The sequence below is a fragment of the Sinocyclocheilus grahami genome, unplaced genomic scaffold, assembly GCF_001515645.1.
Source record: "Sinocyclocheilus grahami isolate Dianchi unplaced genomic scaffold, SAMN03320097.WGS_v1.1 scaffold2846.1, whole genome shotgun sequence".
NCBI lineage: Eukaryota > Metazoa > Chordata > Actinopteri > Cypriniformes > Cyprinidae > Sinocyclocheilus > Sinocyclocheilus grahami.
In genome coordinates this window covers 10,599-22,859 of record NW_015508021.1, presented here as the reverse complement: position 1 = coordinate 22,859, position 12,261 = coordinate 10,599, and the positions used below count along the sequence as shown (strand labels likewise).

At 45.9% G+C, this 12,261-nt stretch overlaps 1 protein-coding gene across 1 annotated transcript in view; it reads right to left on the bottom strand.

The window, feature by feature from the left end:
• Positions 1-344: 344 nt before the first annotated feature.
• Positions 345-12,261, bottom strand: part of LOC107575733 (deleted in malignant brain tumors 1 protein-like) — an 11,985-nt gene continuing 68 nt past the window's right edge. Inside the window, exons 2-12 of the mRNA XM_016262077.1 lie at positions 11,754-12,050; positions 11,344-11,649; positions 10,737-11,039; positions 10,380-10,580; positions 9,275-9,394; positions 2,666-2,965; positions 2,264-2,578; positions 1,750-2,061; positions 925-1,194; positions 455-576; positions 345-365 (exon numbers count right to left, since the gene is read on the bottom strand). Of these exons, the coding sequence (XP_016117563.1) occupies positions 345-365; positions 455-576; positions 925-1,194; positions 1,750-2,061; positions 2,264-2,578; positions 2,666-2,965; positions 9,275-9,394; positions 10,380-10,580; positions 10,737-11,039; positions 11,344-11,649; positions 11,754-12,050 (2,567 nt within the window). The remainder of the gene's footprint in view (positions 366-454; positions 577-924; positions 1,195-1,749; positions 2,062-2,263; positions 2,579-2,665; positions 2,966-9,274; positions 9,395-10,379; positions 10,581-10,736; positions 11,040-11,343; positions 11,650-11,753; positions 12,051-12,261) is intronic.

The window sequence follows — 12,261 nt, the reverse complement described above, 5'->3', positions numbered from 1 at the left end:
CACAACTCCCAGTACAATCACAAGCACTGGGGGGACGGAGAGAGACGCTGCTGGAGGAGAGACTGATGTTGAGCGAACTGGAGGAGAGACTGATGTTGAGCGCACTGGAGGAGAAACTGGAGGAGAAGCTGATGTTGTTGTGGCAGGAGTAGAGGACACTGACACATCAGTAAAATCTGTCAAACACACAAACACATTCAAAATCATGATTGTATTAAAATCGCCTAAAATTAATACTATTTGTTCTTGTTTTGCTGTGACCTGCACAGGTGAGTCCAGCGTGCTCTTTGTGGGAGCAGTCAGTGTGGTTTTTCAGGGAGAGAGGACAGTTCCACAGGTGAATCTCATTCCCTCTGCACTCGACTCTGTTCAGCCACACAACACCTTCACCAGCACTAATTGTTGAATTCGCATCAGCCCTCAGTGCTGCTCCACAACCCAGCTGCCTGCAGACCACCTGAGCATCGCTGATGTCCCACTGATCATCACAGACTGAGCCCCACACAGCGTTATGATACACCTCCAGCCTCCCAGAGCACCGGCCCTCCCCTCCACTCAGTCTGAGAGCAACACGATCTAAAACACACACATCACAGACTCATAGACAAATTACTGGCACCTGCAGTAGGGTAGAGTGTGTGGAGTGAAAATAAATCCTGTTGGTGCCCCCAGAAGACAGTAACATAAAATACAATAGGGTTGTGATGCTCTTTTCCATCAAATAAATTTACCTGAACACTGTCTCTGGTGGGACCATGTGGGGCATGACAAATAGCTTCTAGGGGACTCATGACTCTCCTGGTCTGTAGTCACAAGTTAATTCAATATTATATGTACAGTATATACTATATTTCATGCATTTACTCAAAGCATTACAATTAAAGGATTACCGTGGTATTTTTTGACTGAAGGAAAATGTCTCACCTGAGCAGGTGATTTCGGCCACTTCATCTCCAACACAGTCATTCTGTTCACAATCAAACACATCAGCCCAGATTTCATCACTTCCCTCTCCAAACCAGTCTGATTCCACAACAGAGACAGCAATCCCACAATTCAGCTGTCTACAGAGGACACTGGCAGCTCTCATATCCCAGCATGCATCACACACTGTGCCCCACTCATTAAAGAACTGAAGCTCCACTCTTCCAGAACAAGAGTCTGAGCCATTTATCAGTCTGAGATCAGTGTAACCTGGACAAAAACAAAAAACAAACCTTTTGTCATTACAAGGCCCATTACTTACAAAAACAGTATCTATCATATAGCATATGATGATTGAGAAAATTCTTCCCTTTATGTGTGTGACATGGGCAAATAGTTATTTACCATTCGGCAACCATGCAAAAAATAAACAACTTAGGGGAATAACTTTTGCAATAGAATATATTTAAAAGTATAGGTTACCCAAAAATTAGTTCTGTCATCATTTACTCACCCTCCACTTCTTCCAAACTTGAATGAGTTTGAATTTCTTTCTTCTGTTAAACACAGAATAAGATATTTTGAAGAATGTTGGTAAGCGAACAGTCAATGGTAGCCATTGACTTCCATAGTACTTTTTTCATTACAATGGATGTCAAGGCCTACCATCAACAGTTTGGTTACCAACATACAGGTTTGGAACAACTTCAGGGTGAGTAAAGAATCACAGAATTTTCATTTTTGGGTGAACTATTACTTTAAGATTGATTATAGTAAATCTTACATTATAAAAAAATTAAGAGACGCTGAATATTGATTCTTTACCAGAACATTTCAAGCCCACATTATTGTCACTGCTGCAGTTGTGTTTGTGTGATGATATTGAACAGAATGAAATCTGAGATTCATTTCCTTTGCACTGAATCTCTTGTGTCCACATCTGAGCGTCTCCTTTGCCAAAAGCAGCTGCTCCCAGCACCTGTACAGGAGCCCCACAGTCCAGCTCTCTACACACAACCTCTGCATCCTGCTGGTCAAAGGCAGCGTCACACACTGACATCCACGTCTGATCATGAAGTATCTCTAGCCTCCCAGAGCACAGGTGAGATCCAGCAGCAAGTCTGGAAGGCTTATGACCTGTTTATATTGCATGAAGCACAGTGCACAGTAAAGAAAACACACATAATACAGATGTAATGCAGATAAAACATGCAACAATACAGCTATATTAGTATACAAAAAGTTTTCCACATAAAACACAATAATTCTTTGCATAAACACAAATCCATGGCCAAGAAGTAGGGAAAATGCTTAATGCTTAGAAGTACACATTATTTACCTGAACAGATGACCCCCACATTTGCATTGTGAGTACAGCTATTCATGCTCCATCCTGATGACTTACAGTTCTTCAGTGTAGACTCTGATCCAGTACATAATACAGCACTCATCCAGACTGGTCCCGATCCTTGCCCAAAGTCATCATCAGTCAGAGCATCTACAGGTTCTCCACAGTCCAGCTCTCTACACACCACTGCAGCATCAGTCAAATCCCAGAAATCACCACACACTGTTCCCCACTGACCTCTATGAAGAACCTCCACTCTACCAGCACAAGGACTGTTACCATCAACCAACCTCACATTCTTTCTATCTAAGTCACAGAAGAATACAAAGAGAGACTATGAGTAAAATGTAGAATATTAAAAAGATATTACTCTCATTTGACTTTATTCCTTACCAGCACAGAACAGCCCCTGGAAATTATCATCTGAACAATGTTTTTTATAAAGGGATGTTGGACAGAGGTGAATCTGAGATTCATTTCCTCTGCACTGAATCTCTTGTGTCCACATCTGAGCATCTCCTTTGTCAAAAGCAGTTGCTCCCAGCACCTGTACAGGAGCCCCACAGCCCAGCTCTCTACACACAACCTCTGCATCCTGCTGGTCAAAGGCAGTGTCACACACTGACATCCACATCTGATTATGAAGCATCTCTAACCTCCCAGAGCAACTGGAGTTTCCAATAAGTCTGGCACCTGAAGTAGGAAGAGATAAGAAATTCGCCTTCCTGCATGTGTTTTTACTGTGGGGGAATTCATCCTCATGTTAAATCAAATCCTTATGAATTCCTTTCTTTTCATGGAAGACAAAAAAAGAGAATATTTAAAGAAAATCCTGGCCAGTCTTTTCAATATAATGCAAGTGTATTAGGACTGGGGCTGTCAAAGCACCAAAATGAAAAAAAAAAAAAAAAAGGAAACACTTTATAATAACTTTCATTAATAAATAATTAACAAACATTATATAATGTTTAACTAATCATTACTTAATATATTCACAAATCTAGAAATATGAGATAATGCGCTTGTTAATGTTAATTAATGAACTTATTAAACATTACCAAATGTTCCTTGAATCATACGTTAACAGGAGAGGGGGGGTAAAGTACTCAAAACGTACTCGGTTACTAATGTAACCTCGGTTCCCTGAGATACGGAACGAGTACTTCGTCTGTTTAAGACGCTTGGGGAAAACTCCTTTTTCTCCGATGACTGAAGCCTTTCAATAACGCAGTGTAACTGCATGGCCATTTGTTCGTGCAGTGAATAAAAAACTAACCAATGGCTCGGCAGCGGAGCTGCACGAGTCTATGGTGGTAAAGCCCGCCAAAGCCTGCCAGAATGGGCGGGGTCATCTGGCTATATAAGTGGCACATCGCCATAGGATCCTCAGGTTACTTCGACTGAAGCGACGACTGAGTCGTGCAGCTACATAGCACGGCAAAGTATGCAGTACTCGTTCCGTATCTCAGGGAACCGAGGTTACGTTAGTAACCGAGTATGTTCCCTATCGATACTTCACTCGTACTGCATCTGTTTAAGACACTTGGGGAACCAGTACAATCCCGCCGTGCTATGCTAGAGGAACGACTAATACGTGAACTTGCCTTAAGCACCCAAGGGGGCCCAGAGGGACCAAGTATTTTGCAGGGAAGCCCCGCAAAAGGCAGTAGGGCTAAACTCAGAGAGGTCGGCCCAGCCTTGTATCATCGTCCCGAAATAACTCAGTACAGCCTTGGAACTCACTGAGGGCCAAGAGCGTACATGAAGGAGACAAAAGCCAAGCACTGGTTGTCATATGACAGAGTGCCCTGCTATGCAGAAAGGACCTGCGCCTGTAAGGCTGGGAAGTCCAGACTATAGAATCTGGGAAATGTGGACGGGGAGGCCCAGCCGGCTGCCGCACAAATTTCTACAATGGACACACCGCTAGACCAAGCCCAGGAAGAGGAAACACCTCTAGTTGAGTGGGTTCTTACTCCCAAGGGGTATTGAAGGCCCAAAGAAGAGTATGCTAGCATAATAGCGTCGATTATCCATTTGGAAAGTCTCTGCTTTGTAACCGGACAACCCTTGGTGCGGCCACCGAAGCATATGAATGGCTGATCCGACTCAACATAGACTTTCAGTGCCCTGACGGGACAGAGTAAGTTCAATTCTTGGTCTTGCTCCGAAGGAGGAAGCGCCGATAGAGTTATTACCTGTGCTTTAAATGGAGTAGAGAGCACTTTAGGTACATAACCATGCCTTGGTTTCAGGACGACCTTAGAGTCGTTGGGCCCGAATTCGAGACAGGTGAGAGCGCCTGCAGATCTCCCATATGCTTTACCGATGCTAATGCTAGAAGCAGAGCAGTCTTAAGCATCAGGGGACGAAGGTCAATGGACTGTAGTGGCTCAAATGGAGGGCTCTTCAGAGCCCTCAACACCGTGGGCAGATCCCATGTAGGGACAGTGATGGGGCGAGGCGGGTTGAGCCTTCTAGACCCCTTCAGAAACTGAACAACCAAGTTGTTCCTGCCCACCGATTGGCCAGCTATAGGAGCGTGAGAAGCTGCTATGGCTACTATATAGACCTTGGGTGTGGAAGGGGAACGGCCCTTATTCAACAGCTCTTGCAGGAAAGACAATATCAGAGATATGTTGCATGAGATTGGGTCTGTGCCGTGGGCTGTAAACCAGGCAGAGAAAACAGATCATTTAAGGGCATAAAGACGTTTTGTAGACGGTGCTCTAGCCTGAGAGATTGTGTTAAGCACGTTCTCGGGGAGGTTCGCAAGCTCCCATCGAGAGGCCAAAGGTGCAGAGCCCACAGCTCGGGCTGGGGGTGCCATATCGTTCCATTTGCCTGAGAAAGGAGGTCCCGTCTCAGGAGAATGGGCCACGGGGCTGCCGAGAGCAGCCGGCACAGCTCTGCAAACCAGTGCTGGTTCCTTCAGAGCGGGGCCACCAACAGTACCGTGCGTCTCAGTTCCCTGACTCTGATCTGAGCAATCGGGGGAAAAGCGTAAAGGAGGAGGTTGGGCCCTGTCCTTCTAAAAGTAAGTTGGTCTTCTGAGGTGAAGAGGTCGACCTCTCCCCTGCCGCAGATCTCCCCGCTAGGAGGTCCCGTCTCAGGAGAATGGGCCACGGGGCTGCCGAGAGCAGCCGGCACAGCTCTGCAAACCAGTGCTGGTTCCTTCAGAGCGGGGCCACCAACAGTACCGTGCGTCTCAGTTCCCTGACTCTGATCTGAGCGATCGGGGGAAAAGCGTAAAGGAGGAGGTTGGGCCCTGTCCTTCTAAAAGTAAGTTGGTCTTCTGAGGTGAAGAGGTCGACCTCTGCCCTGCCGAAAATCTCCCAGATTTTCTAAACCATTTGAGGGTGGAGTGTACACTGTTCTGAGGGGATGTTGCTCCGAGACAGCATGTCTGCTCCTTGGTTCAACCTGCCCGGTATATGTACTGCTCTCAGCGAGCGCAAGTTGAGCTGAGCTCATTCCAAGAGGCGCTCCACTACTGCGAAGAGGCGCTCCGAGGAGAAACCGTCCTGGCGATTTATATAGGACACTACCATCATGCTGTCCGAGCGGACTAAGACGTGGTGGCCCCTTAGGTCTGGCAGAAAGGTTCCAAGGCCCAGACACACTGCCAGCATTTCCAGGCAGTTGATGTGAAGCCGGCCTTCCTCTTTCGACCAGTGGCCGAAAGCTGGCTTGCCATTGCACAGCGCTCCCCAACCCGTGTTGGAGGTGTCTGTCGAGACTACCTTCCTTCTGCAGACCATTCCCAGGGGCACGCACCGTTCCATCCAAAGAGGATCTTTTCAAGGGGCCATGGCTGATACACAGGCCCAGGTCTACCTTGATTTGAAGGTGTCCCAGATGCCAGATGCGGGATGGAACTTGTGGTTTCAGCCAATACTGAAGGGGCCGAATGCGGAGCAGTGCCAACTGTAGTACCGGAGACACTGAGGCCATGAGGCCTAGCATCCTCTGAAACACCTTGAGGGGCCTCCATCTATGAATGAGGCCGTGAGCTGCTGAATGGCCAGTGCACGTTCTGGCACGGCTACCACCCTCATTTGGGCTGAATCTAAAACTGTTCCCAGGAACGATATCAGTTGGCTGGGGGACAGTGTGCTCTTGGCAAAATTGACCCTGAGTCCCAGGCATTCTAAGTGGCTGAGGAGGAGGGATCTGTGAGATAGTAGCTCGTCCTCCGACTGGGCCAGAATGAGCCAGTCGTCGAGGTAATTCAGAATGCGGATTCTCGTCTGTCTCAGCGGGGAAAGAGCCTCCTCCATGCACTTTGTAAAAGTGAGAGGAGCTAGGGACAGTCCAAAGGGAAGGACCGTGTATTGATCAGCCACTCCCTCGAAGGCGAATCTCAAGAATCGTCTGTGACGGGGGGCTATCTGGATGTGAAAGTAAGCGTCTTTCAGGTCCAGCGAAAAGAACCAGTCCCCTGGGCGTATTTGCTGGAGGATCTGTTTCAATGTAATCATCCTGAACGGCCATCTCATGAGGGCACGATTCAGACACCTGAGATCGAGAATGTGCCTAAGGCCGCCATCCTTCTTGGGGACGAGAAAGTAATGGCTGTAGAAGCCTGACTCGCTCTCAGCTGGGGGAACCATTTCTATGGCTCCTTTTGCCAGCAAATTCATCAGCTCGGCGCGTAGGACGTGTGCATCCTCGCTCTGAACCGAGGTGGAGACCACGCCGCTAAAACGCTGGGGTCTTCGAGCGAATTGGAGTGTAAAACCTCATTTTATTATCCCCATGACCCAGCTTGACACTCCAGGGATGGCCTGCCAGGCCTCGGCCCGCATAGCAAGGGGCTGGATTGGTTTGAGCGGTGGGCTGCCTAGGGGGGACCTTGACACTTGCAATGAGTGGAAGAGGAAATTTCCTCTCTTTTTGAAAATGTTTGTGTTTTATTTTTCCCGCTATAACAGCAGTTTGTTGTGTGGCAGGATTAGAACGGGCCCCATGTTCACAAAAGTATTTTGGGCCACAAACACACTGCCATCGGTACCCGGAACTGAACGGGGTGCTTGGAGGCATAACAGAGGCGTTTTGGGTGGTGGTCCGGCTGGAGCGAGACTTGGCCCCCTCCTCTTCCTGTCCCACAGATCAGGATGATGCCTGAGGCGCAGGGTACAACACTATCTTGGGTCGGGGGCCCTGGCGTTTAGGAAACTGGTGGCGTCTGGCCGAGCGGGAGCGCTGGCGAGGCTCAGGCTAGGAGCCGTGGGAGCAATTGGTGATGCGAGCTTCACGGGATGCTGAGTCGGCACATTTTTGGGGTGACTAGAAGCAGCCGTTGAGCTGGAGCGCTTTGGCAGGAAGTGTCGCATTGCTTGGGACGACTTCTGGCCAGCGGTAAAGCATTCAGCGAAGCCTTCAACTGCAGGTCCAAACAGGCCAGTAGGGGAAACCGGAGAGTCGAGGAAAGGGACCTTATCCGCATCCTTGATCTCTGTGAGGTTTGACCACTCCAAACCCAGCTCCTCCACAGCTTTCGACAGAACGCGGAAAAGCTTGACGTCCATGCCCGTGTTGGCTGTGCTGGGTTGTGCAGATGGCAAGGGGGCGGGGTCGACGTACGAGCCCGGCAGCTCCTCTGCATCTGAAGCCTCCAACGACATGCTGTCGTCCATGGCTTCACACTTGCATCCTTCAAATGAGACCAGATCGCTCGCAGCCGCAGAGGGACGCTGGTCTGGGAGGGAGAAGTGGACTGGAGAAACCTCTCTGAACGGAGAGAGTGAGGCACGAGGGGGCTCAGCCAGCGTGGGCTCACTCGTCACCGAGCGCCGAGTTCCTCAAGTCCCTCACAGGCTCCTGGGAGGAAGAAAGTGGAAGAGCGCGAGGGGCAGAGTCGCTCTCTGAAAAGAAAGCTTTCTGCAAGCGCAGAGAGGCGAGACTCATATCCTCGCAATGAGGACATTCCGTCTCAATGAGTGCTGCTTCAGCGTGGGCGGCGCCCAAGCATGAAACACACTCGCCATGACCGTCAGCAGCGTGCAGGGGGCCCCTGCACAGGCAACAATAACGGTGCAGCATTTGAAACAACGCCGAAAATTTGCTCTGAAATTTGCTCTTTTATATTGTTTTCCCCAAGCATCTTATACAGACGCAGCACGAGTGAAGTATCGATAGAAACTAATTTTCAAGAAAACGCAATGAGGACATTCCGTCTCAATGAGTGCTGCTTCAGCGTGGGCAGCGCCCAAGCATGAAACACACTCGCCATGACCGTCAGCAGCGTGCAGGGGGGCCCTGTACACTGTTGACCCCTATCCCAACCCTTAAACCAACCTATACACCAAATCTGAGACTAACTTTACCTGTATCACACCTCAATAGCAGCAAGTGTCAGGCGGCGCCCAAGCATGAAACACACTCGCCATGACCGTCAGCAGCGTGCAGGGGGGCCCTGCACAGGCAACAATAACGGTGCAGCATTTGAAACAACGCCGAAAATTTGCTCTGAAATTTGCTCTTTTATATTGTTTTCCCCAAGCATCTTATACAGACGCAGCACGAGTGAAGTATCGATAGAAACTAATTTTCAAGAAAATAATTTATAATTTATCAAAACAATGCAATATAAACAGATTGAATCGTGTTCCCTTACAGTAATCAAATTGACCCCTGTACACTGTTGACCCCTATCCCAACCCTTAAACCAACCTATACACCAAATCTGAGACTAACTTTACCTGTATCACACCTCAATAGCAGCAAGTGTCGTGCATTAACAAAAGCTTTTATTCATTGTATAACATCTGTTAAAATAATTTGTAGATTTTCAAGATGTGCATGATCATATGAATTTTAAGTTTAATGACATTTGTAAGCATTTAAATTTACACAAAAGTGCTCCACAGAAGAAAGTAATTTTGGTTTGGTTTGGCATGAGGGTGAGTAAATAATGTATTCTAATTTTTGTTCAACTACCCCTTTCAGGCAGGTGCATCATGAGTAATATAAAACAGAGTGGGCTTTGAAGCAGATTACCCGAACATATGACTCCTGCATCTTTAGTATGATCACAGAGATATGAACCCCATTGTACCGATCCACAATTCTTCAGTGTAGACTCTGATCCAGTACATAACTTGCGATTTGGCCAGATTGCTCCTGATCCTGGTCCAAAATGAGCATCAACCACAACATCTACAGGTTCTCCACAGTCCAGCTCTCTACACACCACTGCAGCATCAGCCATATCAAAGTCAACACCACACACTGTTCCCCACTGACCTCTATGAAGAACCTCCACTCGACCAGCACAGAGACTGTTGCCACCAACCAACCTCACTCTCATATTTTCTATATAATAAATAGAGAGAGATAAGAAAAAAGATACAGACAGAAGGAAAGAAAAAAGTAACACACTAAGATAAAAACTATGAAAGTAATATTTATTCTAAATTCGAGGACATTCAATTCAACTAATTTCAGTTTATTAAAAGAAAACACTCAAACCTGCACACACTAGTCCAACACTGTATTCATGTGAAAGTAAACATTAACAAGCACATTATTTCACGTTTCTAGATATGTGATTATATATTAACTAATGATCCGTTAAACATGACAATGTTTGTTAATGATTTATTAACGAAAGTTATTATAAACTGTTAGAAAAAAAATAGTTACAATACATTTTTTATGTAATTTTAATACAGAATGCACAAGCCTCATATACTCATTATGGTGATGACTCCTGCATCTTTAGTATGATCACAGAGATATGAACCCCATTGTACCGATCCACAATTCTTCAGTGTAGACTCTGATCCAGTACATAACTTGCGATTTGGCCAGATTGCTCCTGATCCTGGATAACATCTGTTAAAATAATTTGTAGATTTTCAAGATGTGCATGATCATATGAATTTTAAGTTTAATGACATTTGTAAGCATTTAAATTTACACAAAAGTGCTCCACAGAAGAAAGTAATTTTGGTTTGGTTTGGCATGAGGGTGAGTAAATAATGTGTTCTAATTTTTGTTCAACTACCCCTTTCAGGCAGGTGCATCATGAGTAATATAAAACAGAGTGGGCTTTGAAGCAGATTACCCGAACATATGACTCCTGCATCTTTAGTATGATCACAGATTGGTCCTGATCCTGATCCAAAATGAGCACCACCCAGAGCATCTACAGGTTCTCCACACTCCAGCTCTCTACACACCACTGCAGCATCAGCCATATCAAAGTCAACACCACACACTGTTCCCCACTGACCTCTATGAAGAACCTCCACTCGACCAGCACAGAGACTGTTGCCACCAACCAACCTCACTCTCATATTTTCTATATAATAAATAGAGAGAGATAAGAAAAAAGATACAGACAGAAGGAAAGAAAAAAGTAACACACTAAGATAAAAACTATGAAAGTAATATTTATTCTAAATTCGAGGACATTCAATTCAACTAATTTCAGTTTATTAAAAGAAAACACTCAAACCTGCACACACTAGTCCAACACTGTATTCATGTGAACAGCTATGTTTGTGTGAGGAGTTAGTTGGACAGAGGTGAATCTGAGACTCATTTCCTCTGCACTGAATCTCTTGTGTCCACATCTGAGCGACTCCTTTGCCAAAAGCAGCTGCTCCCAGCACCTGTACAGGAGCCCCACAGTCCAGCTCTCTACACACAACCTCTGCATCCTGCTGGTCAAAGGCAGCGTCACACACTGACATCCACGTCTGATCATGAAGTATCTCTAACCTCCCAGAGCAGCGAGAACCTCCAACCAGTCTGACTTCTAAATAAGTAAACACATCAACAAAATCATGCCTTATTTTAAAGGAACATAAGAGGACACGTCTCCACCTCTAAGACCCCTGCATGAATATAGCACCTGAGGTTAATTTGGGGTCTTGCAGAATTGCTATGACTACTGCGCTTGTGTATGCCAATGAGTTCCACAGGGCCATTGGGTTTTCCATAGGTTTCATTCAGGTTTTTTATGTCAATTATTTTACCAGACAAGAAGGTGAAAATAGTCATGGAATGAGTGCTTTTGGCACATCTGTTTTCTATAATAATATACAACACTTTTAACTTACCTGAACATATGACTTGAGCACTCTTATCAAGACATTTGTCAGGCAATTGTATGGATCCACATTTCTTAAGTGTAGACTCTGTTCCAGTACAAATTGCAATTTTCATTAAGACTGGTCTTGATCCTGGTCCAAAGTAAGCATCCAGAGCATCTACAGGTTCTCCACAGTCCAGCTCTCTACACACCACTGCAGCATCAGCCAAATCCCAGCCATCACCACACACTGTTCCCCACTGACCTCTATGAAGAACCTCCACTGTACCAGCACAGCGACTGGTACCATTTACCAATCTCACATTTATTATGCCTAGGAAAGGAAATAAGAAAAGGTAAGTGGAAATTTAAATGAAATAGAAATGAAAATTTAATTAAATAAAACTGCTTTGTTGCATTTTGAACTCCTACCAGTACACAGCAAACCAATGTTGAACTCATGAGAACAATTGTTTTCATGTAATGGTGTTGTTGGACAGAGGTGTATCTGAGATTCATTTCCTCTGCACTGAATCTCTTGTGTCCACATCTGAGCGTCTCCTTTGTCAAAAGCAGCTGCTCCCAGCACCTGTACAGGAGCCCCACAGTCCAGCTCTCTACACACAACCTCTGCATCCTGCTGGTCAAAGGCAGCATCACACACTGACATCCACGACTGATCATGAAGTATCTCTAACCTCCCAGAACAGTGAGAACCTCCAACCAGCCTGACTTCTAAATAAAACAATTCAAATGTGCAAAGTAAACAACAACAAACATACCAATCTTCATTTACAGGTACTCAAGATAGTGATAACTGATAAATGTAAAAACATTTAAAAATAAAATAGAAAATTGTAAACCAGTATGTAAGCGCAACAGTTTTTTTTGAGGCAGGGGTCGGGAACCTATGGCTCCCCCCCCCACCCCCCCTCTCTCTACAAAA